The sequence below is a fragment of the Lepidochelys olivacea genome (assembly GCF_965140295.1).
Source record: "Lepidochelys olivacea isolate rLepOli2 genome assembly, chromosome: 10".
NCBI lineage: Eukaryota > Metazoa > Chordata > Testudines > Cheloniidae > Lepidochelys > Lepidochelys olivacea.
Genome location: NC_140420.1, coordinates 61,635,724 through 61,652,753, shown reverse-complemented (window position 1 = coordinate 61,652,753; position 17,030 = coordinate 61,635,724). Strand labels below are relative to the sequence as shown.

At 38.1% G+C, this 17,030-nt stretch overlaps 1 protein-coding gene across 2 annotated transcripts in view; it reads right to left on the bottom strand.

Annotated features, from left to right (window-relative positions):
• The window catches only part of WDR72 (WD repeat domain 72), a 177,535-nt gene that overhangs the window by 135,863 nt on the left and 24,642 nt on the right, over positions 1-17,030 (bottom strand). For both annotated transcript variants that reach the window (XM_084641198.1, XM_084641199.1), the window contains 7 exons: positions 15,367-15,486; positions 14,149-14,294; positions 13,698-13,794; positions 11,709-11,850; positions 10,967-11,212; positions 8,342-8,562; positions 6,494-6,689 (listed from right to left, as the gene is read on the bottom strand). In XM_084641198.1, the coding sequence (XP_084497324.1) occupies positions 6,494-6,689; positions 8,342-8,562; positions 10,967-11,212; positions 11,709-11,850; positions 13,698-13,794; positions 14,149-14,294; positions 15,367-15,486 (1,168 nt within the window). The remainder of the gene's footprint in view (positions 1-6,493; positions 6,690-8,341; positions 8,563-10,966; positions 11,213-11,708; positions 11,851-13,697; positions 13,795-14,148; positions 14,295-15,366; positions 15,487-17,030) is intronic.

Here is a 17,030-nt window from a genome sequence, read left to right as displayed (position 1 = left end):
TAATGACTACCCCAATGTACTTTTTGAATCTTTAAGATCCACAATAAAAGAAAGCTGGGACTGGATTACAGAAAACAATTCAAGTACACAGAACCAGTTCTGGAATTATGCATTTTGAAAAAGTATCTTATCAATTTAACAGACCTTTGCAACATTTGGTGTCTTGGAAAAATAAAAATAACAAACATTTATTACAAATTTGATTAAAATGTGAAACATTACCAGCGTTGACCTTAACTATACACGTCAAAGATTATAATGTATGGCTTCCATATTATTTTGTGTGGGTTTCTTCAGGGTGCACATGTGAACAGTGTCATTTCCTACATGTAACTTTTATAAAAAGATAGTTTTTTGTTCATAAAGCAGAAAAGTCATTTACTGTTCAGTGACTTGTAGAGCTACTGATTGTACTAACCACCAGTATTCAAAAATACTCAAATACTGATAGAGGCAGCAGGGGTACATCCCCACATACCTTATAAAAACAGCCCCTGGCACATAGTAAAGAGAGGCTGCAAGTGATATAACTGCATAGGGATGCTAGTGAAGCTACCTGAATGCTGGGATAAGCCCCAAAGCTGGATATTCATCTTGTAGCTCAGTTTTATAATTGTGTGTGTATAATTAAGGTATGCATTTGCCATGGAAAATCCTAGCATATAACTTCCCACTCCTGCACCCCCTGGCCCATGACATGCTCTCCCAAAATTATGGAGACAGAAACTAACAGAAAGCTACTGCAGGATCAATGGTGGTGGGGCTGGACGGGACACAAAGGATGATGCCACTTTCTCTCTCTCACCAACTCATACCAGCCACTTTTGACCTCTACATGCATAGCTTGCTTTCCCTCCATGTTATCAGGAGGAAGCAGTGACATGAAGGTATACATTATGCTGCTTCTTCCTTGATAAGTTGGAGCAAAATCAGAAGCTCTCTGCTGCCATGATGAGTGAAAGTGATCAGCCAGCCACACTGTACACTAAGTATCTGCAGCACCATTTTGTATAAAACTAAGAAGTACTTTGATAGAATGAATTAAGTGGCAGAAATGGATGAATGAGTCCATCTCAGACAGAGAGAGAGAAATGACAGATATTTCCAAATGAAATAAAGGGGAATGTGTCCTTCAGAGCTGCTGAAAGTAAAAAGAACTCAAGGTTTAACAAGAGAAATTACAACCAATGCAGGTAAGCAATTTGAAGAACCATCATCTGCTAAGATCAAGAATTAAGGATTCCACTGCCATTTCTATAGCTGAGAAATGAGATACTTCTTTTAACTTTGCCCTTCCTTCCACCAACTATCCAGTATTTCTCTAATGCTATGCATTGCTTTTTACAGTCAAAAGAACAGCACTATCCCAAAATACATAAGCAGAAGGGACAGACTGTTGATTATCAGACATGCTGCAGTTGAAGGGTGTTAAACATGCAAGTTCACCTTGTAAAAGGGGGGGGGGGGAGAAATAATGGCAAAAATGAGTCACTAATGACCTCAGTGGAGTTAAAACAAGGGATGAATTTGACCCACTGAGTTTGCAACAAAGAAGATCCTTTGGGTTAAATCCTAGGCTAGTGCAAATGGGCATAACTCCATTGACTTTCATGGAGCTACACCAATTTACACTAGTTAAGGATTTGTCCCTTTGTGTCTTCCTATCTAGGTTTTATAAAGGTTGCCCATCACAGTTCAAGATACTACCTCTGGTGGACACTAATACAGTTTTTAATTTATTAACAAAAGAATCTTATACTCCATCATAGAAGAGCTGCAGCAATAGCTGTGTCTATATTTGGTCACCTGTAGGGCCAAATATAGGCCAAGGGGGGAAATCTACGTATATATAAATAAAATACGTATTTTTTCTGCCTCAGGATATGTCTACACAGCAGCTAGGAGGTGCAATTCCCAGCTTGGTTAGACATACGTGCACTAGGTCTGCTCAGAGCTAGCGCCTAAAAAATAGCAACATGACTGCAGCAGCATGGGCAGAGGATCAAGGGCATAATTAGGACCTTGTATGGAGCTGTATTTGTGTGACTAGCCCAAGCTGCTGCCCCGGCAGAGGCAGCCACACTATTACCTTTAGCACACTAGCTCAAGCAGAAATATTTAATTCATCAGACTGAGCCTTAAAAATGATTGAATTGAAGATATTTAGTTGTGCTGTACATTTTAAACCCATGAACATCCATTAATAAAAGGCTAACAAAAGGCTATCCATAAATTATGTAACACGTTTTTTGGTGATTTTCAAGACCCCTCATAGACACTGAAACAAACATGCAAAATTATGGACCTGCCCAGCCCCTAATTTATTAGGTAATTTATGGACAGCCTCCCAAAAGAATCTGAAAACTGGGGGGACGACGACACTTCAGCTTGTTTTTCAAAAGAGCCTGATAGCACACCTGATGCCCTGGAAAATGCTGGGGGAGCCACAGTCATGCACAATGAAAGCTTCCATGTACAAATAGCGGGCCAAAGTCTCCTCTCAATTATTTTCCTGTGTTTGGAGTTGAACTGATGTAACTGAGGAGAATCTGACCCAGAGGGCCATGTTCTAATCTTGTCTGAAGTGGTGTGAATTCAGAGTGTCTCCATGAAAGTAAAATAAATTACTCTACATTTATACCAACAAAATTGCATCAAGTACCCCTTGGAATTTCCTTGGTTCACATCCTGGAATTGCTACAGGTTGGCAACTTTCCCAGTTACTAATTAATTCTAATATAAAAATAACATAACAGTTTTGTTTTGTTTTACTGCAAATGGTAATATACAAGTTTGACATAAAACTAGATTCCTAGCATGGATTTCACTTAACCTAAGAGGTAAAAAATTAGTCACGTAATTGACTGAACAGCCAAAAGAATAACAATTATTATTAACTGTCCCCATCAAATAATCTACAGCTTCTTTCAAACACAGAATCATCTTCTGGCCAGTGAAGCAGAACTCCCACTTAAATCAATGGGGTGATATAGGCCACACCTAGACCATAGGTAATATATGTTTCACTATGCTCACCTAATCAACAAATATATTACTTGCAGCCCATAGTTAAAGTCTGCATTGTTTCCATAGACAAATCTTTATTTCTGTCTGATGATGCTGTATTCATCTTTTCACATAGGTCTATGAAGACCTAGACAATGCCTCTGTCTTCCTGACTGGCACTGACATATCTACATAGTTCTCGATTTAGGTCAGACCAATTTCAAGGATCAGTGCCATAACCTCCCATGTTCTACTGTTGCACAGATATAATTTATATTAACCAACTACAGTATATCCTAGGAGGAGTTCCCTAGGTATCCTAGGTACTATTTCAATTACAGACACAAAATGAATCAGAAAAAACTCAGAGCTACCCATCAGTATGACAAATAATGACTGCCTTGCTAACTTCTAGCTACTCCTCACAGGTTTAGTAGTAGACCCTGCTTCTTGACGCTAGCAACAAAATATATAAAACAGTGATTTAAAATAGTCTATGGTTTAAAAATCGTGCCTCTTGTCCCCCTTATGAATCCATAATATTTGTGGGCCATTGCATCATGGTACCTTCTATTTAATTGTGAAATAGGCAACATCTCCTTTAGGTACCAGGAAAGAAAGGCAAAATTACGTTCTGACTTTTTAGAGGGTCTCTGTAGTACTGTAACACTGCTTTGCACACCAGGATGCTCAGAAGTCACCATCCTTTAGTATGATACAGCCTATTCCCACTGGTGTACCTGGCCTATTCAGTACCAGTCTCTGCCTCCTCTCCAACCTTCTTCACTCCATCTAGGGTTTGAGTCCTATGTGGTGGGTAAGAGGGAACCGTTCCTGGATCAGGAGTGCAGGGACTTGCGTTTATGTCTGGCTGCTGCACAGGGCTACAAACAGGAGAGGGCCCTCTTTTGTGTCCCCATCCACACACAGCAGCTGAGTATGATCTGGTCCATACTACTTAATTTCCATAACCTAGGACAGAAATGACTGACATTCACTTGGGTCCTTATCCTGCAAACGCCATGGAGGTGAAATGCTTCTTTTTGTATAGAAGGCCTATACACTGTTTAAGTCCCATGTTAGCCCTCAAAATAAGTCTTACGTTGTGCAAATAAGTCTTACGTGGTAGTCCTCTCCACTGGAATATATTTCATGCAGGGGGCATGGAGTGGCCATTAGCTTCAATAGGAGCTACACACACAGAGTGCTTGCAACAGAGAGCTCAGAGTCTCATTTCTTAAATGACAAAGTGAATTACTCACTACCTAATTAATTTGACCCATAAAATTTGAAACACCTATGATCCATCAGCACGATTTCTACTTAAGTTTAAATGATCAGTAAAAAAGCAAGAACATTACTGAAGGCTGCAAAAGTCATGTAACTTCATAAATTTGGGATCTAACTTCTTGCACCAAATTTCATTAAATGTGGGATGGAACAATAATAAATTAAAGCTTCACAGTTTTCACCATTATCTTTGTTCATAGATATCCAAAATAAAGCACTAAAAATGTTACATTTAAAAACCTTCCCCTTGTCCCACCTTCTTGTGACTGGGTATTGCAGAACAGAGTTCTGCTCTGACATACCTTCTGCAGTCACTTCATTTTCATCGAGTATAAGTTCTAACAAAATTTAGCCCTTGCTATGGAATGAATAACCAATGCTTTGTGGTCTCTTTCATACAGGTATAATGGGTAGTGTTAGTGCTTTCAAATCTGACTTTTCTTCCTTGTATGAGTTTAAATTACACTCTTAAAATAGTTCTTCTAGTTTAATTTCCAGTTTTAAAGTATTTTTAAGTATTTCATGGATATGCTATAGGGTCTGAATTTCCTTAGAATCCAATAGCATGTCAATAGTCCCTTTCAGTTTTAGCTGAGTTGTGAGCTTTAGCCCTAATTCATATTCATTTATATGCTATAAGAGCTCCTGAGAAGCTATTGCAGAGTATCCTGCAAATACTTATTAACAACAGCACAGATTGCATATTATGGATCCATAGCAACAAATAAATACTAAAAATGTGTATGAAAAATAAATATTGTGAATGCATAGTAACAGTTTTTAAGAACATCTCAGCTGTTTTATTTTTAATATCCAAAGTGATTAACACATGATATAAAATAATCCCTTGTAAAACTCATTCTAAAAAGTATTGTAGCTGTGATTGAAAGAGAATTACAGTGAACATCTAGAAAGTCTACTTTATTTTGTCATTCTTAAACATGAACATGAACAGTCTCCTGAGCTCACTGTGGCTCTCCACCTCAAGAACAACATCTTTTCTGTTTCTTTTGAACAAAAAGGTGTTATTTGGAAGCATTTTTAAAACCTAGAAAAAATATTTTTGCACAATATGTCTTCCATACTTGAAAAAATCATACCGGTTTTGGAAAAAATGATGGTTTTCAACAGATTTTAAATGCTAATAACTTCATTTTAACTTAAGCCAACTTTTTTTTTTTTTTAAGATTCAGTATATCAGAGGAAAAATAAGTACCATATGTCTTGGCAGTTCCTATCCTCATTACTCAACTGTATTAAATAGCTTACTAAAATCCATGTAGTATATAATTTATGCAGTCTGCTTTTTGCCAAGTACTTCATTGAATATTAGTATTTTTCACATTTAAACAGGGAACTTTGTCTAAAATAGGTACTTTTTCAGGATAGCCATTGACTTAGTTATATTAGTTTGTAGAGCAAAATATCTTTATAAATGTTGTGAATTGAGTTTTGTATAGTGAATTTTGTAACATTATATTTTCCTCTAGTATTACTATTCTGTATATCACGTCTTCTAAACTCATTATGTTCCCTTTTTTCACAAGAGGTGTTCTCACTTGCAGAGATAAACATTGTATTGCAATTTTCAATAACATTAAAGCTTCTAATAATTGTAAGTCTCAACATTCAAATAAGTACATTTACCATCCTTATTAATCAGCAGTAACTCTACTAAAATCACCTGTGAATCCACAATTTAAGCTGAAATACTCAGTGTTAGTTTTCCCAACTACACAGTTGTGAGAGTTGCAATTAATTATCTTCCATTATTACTGATCATCAATTAACTCAAAAGGTTGCTAAGATTGTGAGTATGCTGAAGAAGGCAAAATGTAATGACATAATTTGAGATCGGTAGGACAGTAAATTTCTCTCTTGTTAATAATTAAAGTAGATAACTTATGTTTTTATTTATAGCTTCCAGAAATATCCGGCTCACTTCTCTGTACTGCAATATCAGCTAATCATCTGCTTGTCAGGATCTGACTCAAGCACTTGTATTTTATTATTGACATACTCTGTATCACATGAAGCCTTTAATTCTTGCTCATTTATAATACAAAATTTGAAGTTTCTAGTTAATAAAGGTAATCTGTTACTATCTTTGCAGGGCCTCACTACAGATCTGGGTACCAAACATCATAGATTAAAACAAAACTAATTAGCGAGGGCTGAACAAGAAAAAACACATTACCTGTTTCAATTTCCCAAACATAAACTGAATCATCTTCGCATCCAACAATTAGCAGATTTTCAGCAAGGTGCCATTTTATCATCTTCACAGGAAACAAATGCTTCCTGGCATGTAAGAGACATACTCTCTCCTGAAGGTGTAGAAGTGCGACTGAATGATCACTGCATATACAGCACACAATCCTGTGCCCGTTTAGCTGCAAAAACATATCAATAAAAATAATCATAAAAATTGAATTATTTTTATTGTGGTAGCACCTATGAGCTCCAGTCCTGGACCGGGAGCCCATTGTGCTAGGCACTGTACAAACACAGAAAACAAAACAAAACAAAAAAATTGAATTATTATTAAAAAACAAACAAAAAAAAAAACAGTCCCTGCCACAAAATATATTCATTTAGAAACTAGTGTTACATTTCAGCTTGCATCCCCAAAATTGTTTGAACAGATTAACTATAAATCTGATCTCCAAAGGAAAGGTACAATCCAATTCATGTGAATTGAATCCTAAAAAAAATCACATACATCAACAGGTGGGCTATTAAAGGAGCAACTATATAATCAAATATACTTAATAATAGAGGTTTTCCCTGGAAATAAAAATTAAAAATTACTTCTATTCTCTATTCACCTGACATAAAATTGTGTGTCAGTGTTATAATTGCATTTTTCACTGTGTGGATCTGTTCCTATAAAAGCTTTATTTCCACAAGTAATCCTTACTGACACAGGGTGGAATTCACTCTAGGGTAAAATTCACCCCTGTGCAAAGAACCAGAAAAATGCCTAGGTGCCACGTAAATCCAACACAGCCCCTGAAAACAGGGCTTAAGAGATCATGTTACCACCTTTTGCCACAAGGGTGATTTTCACCTAGCGGTGCAGAGGGCCAGCACAAGGCCCTGTGAACCAGTTAAGCCTTAAAACTCTGTGTACATGTAATTTCTGCCCAATATCCTAGTATTTACTCCTGCGGCAAGCCTAAACCACCACCTATCTGAACCACCACCTAGTCTATCATGTCTACCCTGTTGTTTTTAATTAGCTAGCTCGAACAAAGCTAGCGCGTATATGTCTACCCAAGCTGGAAATTACACCTCCAGGTGGAGTGTAGATGCACCATAAATGGACCTTGCTTGGTAAACACGTTATTGCGCAGGCCTTTTGAACTAAGGTTTATTTGACCTTTAAGGGCTAAAATCCTTGCTCCATGGACTTCAGGGGCTTCTTATGTAAGTAAGTGTTTGCTGTAGTGAACCCTGTACATTTCAAAGATGCACAAGAATATTAGAAATTAAATATTACTAGCGCTGATCATTCATTCTGAAGTAAAAGACAGTTTCTAAAGCATCTAGTTAGACATGAGAACAACACCAATAGAAATTTGCTAGGTATCAAAATAACCAAACACCACACATTTGTACATAACTGTTATTGGCCTGATTCTCCTCTCACACAGTTTTTACACCAGCGTAACTATTGACTTCAGCGGAAGCCACTTCAGATTTACACCAGCATATATAAGCAAGAAGAGAATCATGATCTATGTGCCCGCTGGCAATTACATTTATTCAGAATTAGTTCTCTCTAAAAATGCCACATTCAGAAAGGAAAGTCTTGATTCTACACTCCAGTTCACCAGGTTGATGACTTAATGGGAACTGCACTGATGTAACAGTGGCAAATCAGACCCCAAAACAGGAAACCAACGTCACACAAAACATAAAGTAGTTAGTAACTGGGAATTAAGTTACAAATAAAATAAAAGTATTACTATATCATTATGAATAAATTGTTACCTCGCCCCACCCTCTAAAAAAAAACATCATTTACTCTGTCTTTACTTACTCTGTAGTTCTCTGGTGATAACAACAGGTTCATTACTGGACCAGCTTGCAGAGTGAATTGATGCAAAATTTCCTCCTTAAATATATCCCACCAGATCACACAAGAATCCTGGCCACCTGACACCAGCCAGCTTGGATCAAACCTGACTGATTCACTGTGTGGATAAAGTAAACAAGTAACACTGCTGCGGTGGCCCTTAAGAACTTTGGAAGGCAAAGTATCTATAAGACAAAAATGTTAGACAAATGATTTCTGCCCTTTACAAATAAATAAATAAATAAATAAAAGCTTTCAGATTTTTACTATATATGTGCTTGCAGACAGGAAATCTGTACGATGAAATGTATTCAAGAGCAGAGTCAGCGCTAGGCATAAACAGAGTAAGCAATTGCTTAGCACTCCAAGCAGCTCAAGGGAGCCCCCTATTTGCTTTTTTAGTATGTGTTGTAGGCGAGAGGGGGTCAGAAATATTCCTGCTTCGGACCACCATTGGGCTAGCACCACCTCTATTCAAGAGCTCACTCCTAAATGAGTAACAGTTTTAGGCCAATATAGCCCTTACTCAAGATCAAATTCTTTTCTCTGTGCCACAAAAGGCACACAGATCCACAGCTCCTGAGCTGCTGCCACTCTGTTATATTTTTCCTTTTGGGGAGGGGAGTCAGAGGGGACTTGAGAAATGACCAAAAGGAACACAGCCCAGGATCTGCAGGAGGGAACCAACTGGATCTGAAGCCTTCTGCACCTCCCCTCAACTACAGAAAGACTCTGGATATGTCTGCAATGCAATGTCAGCCTAGGGTTAGAAGAACTTAAGTTAGCAGACCCTGGGTTTGTTAACCTAGGGTTTAAGCATCTACACTCATTTGTAACCCCAGGTTAGAAATTGTTGAACCTTGTATCCCAACCTGGGGCACCAGCATCCACACTGCATTTGCAGGCCTGAGTCCAACCAGCTATATTCCAGACTTCCTCGCATAATGTGGCCGCTCTAGTCCTTTGTTCATGGTGCAGTGTGGGAAAACTTGACCGTCCACCAAACTTGAGTGTTCAGAGGAATCGTGGGGTACTTTTGGCAGAATCCCAGAGCATGAGTCCAGTGGGGCTCCATCCAGTGGGGCTTTAAACATGGCTCCCAGCTAGGCTGGGGCTTGGACCCTCCACCCCTGTGGGGTTCTGGAACCCTGGCTCTGAGTCTTGGGTTAGCACAATTTGTGTGCAGACAGAAGAGCGATTAGGCTTGAACTTGAGTTCAAACGCTGGGCTTACATTGCAGTGTAGACATACCATCTGTTTTTTGCAATACATCACAGCCAGCTCTCCTGTATATGAACAGAGCATTGGCTGTGCAGAGCTGGGCTCCAATGCAGGGTTGCAGAGGGGAAAAAAGTGGTTCAGTGCTGGTGGGGGAACATACTCTACCATTTTCCCCTTGGCATTCCCTGATTTTCACCCCAGGGCTTAGGGCCTTTCAAGTGCTCAAGTGGAGGGGAGTGTGGGGTCCTCAGTCTTACTTGGGTAAAACTCTCAGTAAGCAGGATTAAATAAAGACTACAAAAAGTCTCCACACATTTTAAAATACAAACAAAACTTAGGACCAGACTCTGAAAATGCTCATGACTAGACATAGTGTTCATGATTCCAAGTAGTCCTATTGGTCCTATTTTCTTGTCAGGCCTGATTCTCCTCTCATTTACAGTAGTATAATCAAGGGAGATTCATTTACACTGGCTTTATTCTGGTGTATCTCCCTTGATTATACTGCTGTAAATGAGAGGGGAATCAGGCCTGATAAGAAAATTCATCACAGTAACAAATCCATGCTCAATTGTAAGTATTTGCACAATAGGGCTTCCACTTCTTTAATGGAAAAATGTGCCCGGAAAGAACCTAAGGTGCATCAACATACGGGCCTCAGAATTAAAAAGTGACCTTACTGTATTAAAAAGAAAATATCAAACCAAACCAAAACACACACCAAGTTTTAAACACCTTCTGAAACTGAAGCAGAGGAAACATTTAAATTATTTCAAGATTGAAATAAAGATTCTTTTATCTATGCTCTGAAATTCAGTATTAAAAAATGTGTTATAATCTAGTATTATTTTTAATTAGGCTTAAAATGACAATTCATACCAAAACAAGCGTGGATATAAAATACCATTCAGAAGAAGCTAGTCAATCAGATCTTGCACTTCTGAGAATTAAAATCAGTTACGTGGATTTGGAATATGTAAATAATTTAAATACAGGGTAACATGACCCATATTTATATTTGACTTACGGTGGCAATTTCTTCACCTGTATAATGAAACAGTGCAAACATATACACTGTACAATACTAAACAAATAATTCATGGCAACATATCCATGAATATGTTGAGAGAGCAGTATAAACATATATTTGTTCCACAAGAGAAATATCTTGAATAAAAAGGAAAGGGCTCAATTCTGCCCTCAGTTTCAAGGCTGCTGCTCTCAGCAACACCACCAGGAACAGGCTTGTGTAACGAAGGACAAAACTGAGCCCTCATGTCCTTACTTCCTGCATTCTTTTTATTTAGGGGAATATGAAAAGATGATTGATTGAAAATTAGATTAAGTAGAATTGCATTAAAAACTTACGTTTCAGCAAAGAAATGTCTTCTAAAATTCTTGCTTTGGCAGCATGCAAAGCAAGTGTTATGAAAATTTTCCCATCTTCACACCCACACACCAGCTTATCAAGGTGGGGCACATATACGGATGAAGTGACTGCTGCACTTTCGGTACCATCTTTAGATGCAAAAAGATGATCAATAATGCCTTCCGACATAGCACAATGTTTGTCAAAATCATCCTGCAGAGTCCAAGCTTCTGCTATTGGGATCTCTAGCAAAAAGGAATAGTCAAGAATAATTCACATGAAATTTCCAGGGATTCAAAAATTGAGAACAAGTCAGAGAAGTGACTGATTGTAAAAAAATTAAAATAAAATAAATAATAAATAAAATAAAAATAAAATAAAATAAATAAATAAAAAGCACACTTGCCTCTGTGACCACCTCCTCCCAAAGGGCCTGTCTGTCATCCTGTGGTTTGGAATAGTAATTGCAGTTTTTCCACACCAGTTGGATCACATGATCCCTCAGTGGGACAACCTCCATGCACTGGCCTATGTAGGCCCCGCGTGAAAGTCCTTTCCACTCCCCTCCAGACCTATGCATGGCTTGATTGGTGTGGAGAGCCTTGTGTTGGTTTTATAGATCAGAGATGAATTCTAACCTGAATGACTACAGAAGCTCCACTTGCCCGGGTGACTTTTCATGAGAACTGAAGTAGCAACAATGTAATTAAAAATTGTACAAAATATATAAAATTGCCTAACCTTTTGGAGAACCATCAAGTGTCGACACTGGGACATCAGGAATATGCCACAAGGTGATTCTTCCAGATGCTTCTCCAGAAAAAAGAATCTTATAGAAAGGTTCCTTTCTTTCATTCATAAAGCCCATAACAAAAGGAAAACTCTGTGACAAAAATAATAGCAACTAGTCAACTTTTCCGTATGAAAAAACGGATTAAGACAATACAGTCCCTAATTGCAAAATAAAACTATAATATCTGGAAATATATCTGTAGAAATAAAGGGCTGAATTCTCAGCTGTGGCTGAACTTTCCTCAGCCAGGGGCTACTCTAAAGCCAGGGCTGCTCTAAGTTGCACTGGCTGGTATGGCCCTCTTAAAGGCCACTAGGAACCCAGGGACTGCCAGAGTGCAGCACTGCTCTACCCATGCTCTTGCCACAACCCATACACCAGGCCAGGAGTTAATTAGACAGGCGAAGCCAAACATCAAAGAATAAGAACAGAAAATGGGTAGATTGTGGATACTTAAACAAAAATAATGCTTTCATTTGTTGGAAAAAATTATCCATAAGCTGCTCTGCCATCACAGTGACCCAATTATTACTAAGCCATATCTTTTGGCTACTTCTCTTCCTTGATGGTTTTTGACTTTTTGACATCCTTCAACAATTATCCTATCTGATTTTATATCACAAGTGTTTGAGGGGAAAAATAAACTAATGGCTATTGCCCTTCACATAAAAATTAAATCTGTCAGGGTTTAGGAAAACTATGCAGCAAAAGTGGTATCTAAAATCCTTAACCCAGCAACAAAAAGGAGGGACTATTAAAAACCTCACACAAGCCCATGTATTTAATAGTGCTTTTGGTGGGGTACAAATAAAAATATGCCTTTCTCTCACAATCCTGAAAAATGGTTTAAGGGCCTGATCCTGGTCCACTTAAGTCAACATCAAAAAACCAAAACTGACTTCAACGGGAACAGGTCCCACATACTTTTTGATAGCCAAATTATAAATAAATAAAATTCCGTAAGTACTAAATCTTATCCTTGGTCCAAGGGTTGCTGTTCTTATTCAGACAAAATCCCTGTTAAAATCAATAGGGTTTTTGTTTTTGCCAGAGTGGGCACTGTAGTAACTGATCCTTTATTTGTATCTTTCAATCGCTTAATTTCTGTTCATTCAACCAGCCATTATCTCTCTAGTCACACAGAGAGGAAAACAACCATTCAGATGTATTCTTTCCAATAGCAGAGTTCATTTGAGTCACCTGTTGTCAAGCTAGTAACTAGTAAACTTGCAACGGGCACACCTAGGCACACATTTACAACTGGAAGTATAAGGACTCTTAATCCATCTGATTTTTCAATTTCCTCTGTACAGCCTTCCCTAAACTTTAGGAACAGCTTCTTAGGCCTTAGGTGCCAATCCTACAAAGACTTACACATGTGCTTAACTTTACACACTGCGTACTGCCAGTAAAGTCTGCTCACACTGGAAAAAAGGTCACATGCACAGGTCTTTGCAGGATCAGGATAGGAATCTCAGTATAATGTAATGTGTTCAAACACCTGATTACAAACAGTTTGTGGTGAAGCATTTTGTAATGAACTAAGAGAGTCCTTGGGTCCAAACAGTTATGCATGTGTAGTCCCACTGACTTCAGTAGGAGTATTCACACAAGTAACTTTTTGCAGGATTGAGCCCCGTCGGTTCAAGGAATTCTAAATATTCTAGCTTGCCTTTTAAATTGTAATACAAATTTTGTATATTAACAAAAAAAATCCCCAAAAAGAGCCTTTTATAAAATACAAAGTATATCATAAATTCACCATATTTGAAAGTCAGAATCAGAATCAAGGAATAAGCCTTATTTATTATATCAATATAACTAAACCAAGTTTGACTCAATGCCTTAAATGTCCAGTTTGCTGAGAGTCTGTCTGGTCATTACAAGCAAAATATGAAGCAACTTTTGAAGCTCACTGTACAACATTCTCATGTTACCTTATTTTCTTTCACATAAGTGGAGCAGAGTAAATGAGGATAAACAGTTTCTTTGAGCACTTTTCCATCAGCAGGATATATGCTTTTAGAATGTCCACTGCATAATTAAAAAGAAAATCAAATGATTTAGAAATTCGTCTTTTTAAAAGCAGAATTTATGTCCAAGATTCTCAAGTTCAGCTAAAGTTGTTGGGTAAGTAATTACAAGTGATTTCTTTTTGAAACCACAGCACCAGCTGCCCAATTTCTACATGGCTAATCTTATTCCTGTATCCCCTGCTGTGTCAAACAAAGACTGAGGGCTGTCAAACTCAGGGTAAATCTTCTTGTGCCAAAGTGTTTTTGTTCTGGTTTTTCATCATTTGCGACATGCGGGGATTTTCCATAATAAACCTCCCAAAAGTTCATCTTGTACCTGAACTTTTTGTGTTCATTTTCAATCTGAGCCCACCTGTTCAGCAGCTGGTAGATGTAACTGTGACCATCTTCCATCCAGATGATGAGTCTCTGAGCAGCTAGCACTTCACCACCAGCAAAGCACTGACCACTTTTGTTGAATTCAGTGCACAGCAAGGAAAAATCACAATAATCATAGACCTAAAGACAGAAAAATGATAGATAAACATAAATGAATGCTATAATGTGTTTCCTGTTGACGATTTCATTTTAATACAAACACTGGCTTTGAGCAAAGATTCAGACAGTAAAGTATTTATGAGACTGTTTTTATGGTGTACATTCAGACTACCTTATTAAATTCAATGGGGTTACACTTTTGTTAAAACACAGTCAGATCAGAATCAGGCCACATGATTCCAGGAAGAAAAAACTGCCAATTAAAATTGAAACAACATTAAAGGCTTAAAGGTAGAGTTACAATCAGGGGGTAGGGAGGAGGCAGGGGATTTGCTTTGTTTGTAGTTACAAAATTCATCCTCTGTATAACTACATTGAGTTCAGGAGTGAATATAGCCCATTAGAACAAGACCTTCAAATTTCCTCTTGGGAGAACTTTTACATTCCTCTGTTAATATTATTTAAAATATTGACAGTTCTCCTGGCATGATCACACTATATGTTTAGCTTCTTTAACCCAACACTGTTAGATCCACCCACAGTTCTGTCATCTGGGACACACATTTATTCTTCACCACAGATTAATTTCACCACCAAAAACAAAGCACGCAAACCCACACCTTTCCAGGAGTGCATAGCAAAAGACGGCTATCCCACTCCCAGCTCCTCTGAAAACACATAGGCTGCTATTCCACAGGGCCTCCTCTCCTGCAATTGCAGGAGAAAGTAATGGGGTGGACGGGGGGCAGCATGTGGTATGGTCTGCTTACTGTCTTTCAGTGGGACTTAGGAACATAAGTCACCTTTGAAAATGAGACTTGGACACTGCAATACAGAGCAGAGCATAGCATTAAATACCTTTTAAAAATCCAGGCCTTTATCATCTCAGCTATGCAATTAAGATAACTGGTGAATAAATGGAGCAAGCAGTTTCCTCTGATACCCCAAATAGCTAGTGAGCACTGTTTCATTTGATTGAAGGAGAAAAACAACTACTTACATATAAAATCAATCATGTTCACTTTTCCAAAATTCTACTGAATTCCTAACGATGTTATATAGGAAGCATTAAGTACTATGTGTAATGCTGTACCTTCCAACAGTTTGCAAGCACGACTAAGAGGAGTCTTTCTGTGTATGTGCAAAATCTTATTGCTTGGCAGTTTGTACAGTCCAGAGACTTGGATTCTTGTTCATACACACTTTGCCTCTCCTAGATATTAGAAAGAAAAGTAGTAGTATTAGACAAACAAGATATTCTGGATCTTCAGGCTATGAATTTCAGGAAAGAAACCAGCTATTAAAAACATTTTGTAAATACAGACTTTCAAAATGCAATGCAAACTGTAACTTTTCATTAAACAGTGTGTTGGGGGGAGGGGATTCATGGCCCCCGTAGAGATGATGGGCATTCTGTGGGGAAGAGGATAGGCAGCATTGATAGATCTGCCACTATGAGGATGCACTAGTCATTGCTCAATGTAAAGCCAACAAAGCCATAGCAGTCTATACACTTGCAGTTTCAGATGCACAATGGCCAACAGAGGATTCTTTTCCTACAGCATAGCAAACAATAGTACCAGCACCTGGTTGTATGCTCGGTAAATGATCTTGACTTAAATTAATACTTTCCCACCACTTTTAGGGGTCACTATATTCCTAACCTTTTGGTTTTCAATGCATGAATGGCTTGCAAAAGAAAAAAATCCTACTTTTTGCCCTTTTCGAGGTGAATATCAAAGGCTCACTATCCAGGCTGACAGGCCCAAAATAGTTCTGTTGGAATTATTTTTTATTAATTATTGATCACATCACAAAAAACTGACATTTTCTGCCTTGAAACAATCCCCCTCCCATCATCAGTCCTCCGCAAGAAGGTCTACAGTGGTCAGACAATCTCAGCTGTTAGGTTAAAAGCAAAACAGCCACTATCACAGGCAGGAATGTCATGGCATCCTCTTGCTCACCCTTGCAGCTCCAGGAGGGAATTACAATTGATGAGAATTGTGCTCTCTAGGTATTTGAAGGAGTTGTATTCTCACTAACTCTGAACCCCTCCCATCTCAAAGGGCAGAAAAGTAAAGGGTCAGCATAATACCCACATATGCTCGCGTTCTGTTTGTGACTGGTGGCTGCACAGTCACTCAGCTTTAACAGCAACAATTTCAAGGCTGCAGTAGCACTAGTTATCTAGGACTGATACACTGAACGGAAATATTAAACACAGACTTTTTATAACAATGAACACGTTTTTAGAAGTGACATCAAACCCGACACCATCTCTTTAAGGTTCTGATCCTGTCAATTAATATGCATCTCCCATGATGTGCTCCTACATTAAGGTACTAATATAGCTAAGAGTACTCTGGAGAAAGGAAGTGCTGAAAAAGTTGCTAGTGTGGCTAAAAAGGCAACCTTCCTATTTTAAGAAAAAGATTATACAAATTTGAGTTCTTTCTTAGTAATAGTACTAATTTTTTTTATATAAACAATATAAGTGTTGTGAATCTCATTGCCACAGGAAGTTGTTGGGGCAAGAATTTAGCAAGATTCTAAAAGGAACTGGACATGGATATCAAGAATATTCAGAGCTATAATAAACAGCAACAAAAATTTTGGAAGGGATATTAAACCTCATGCTTCAGGATTTAAGTCAATCCCTATCTATTAGGGACCGAGATTTGAACTAGTATGGGGGCCACATCTGTCTACTGCAGGGTTCTGACATTTTCCTCTGAAGCATCTGTTTCTGACCAC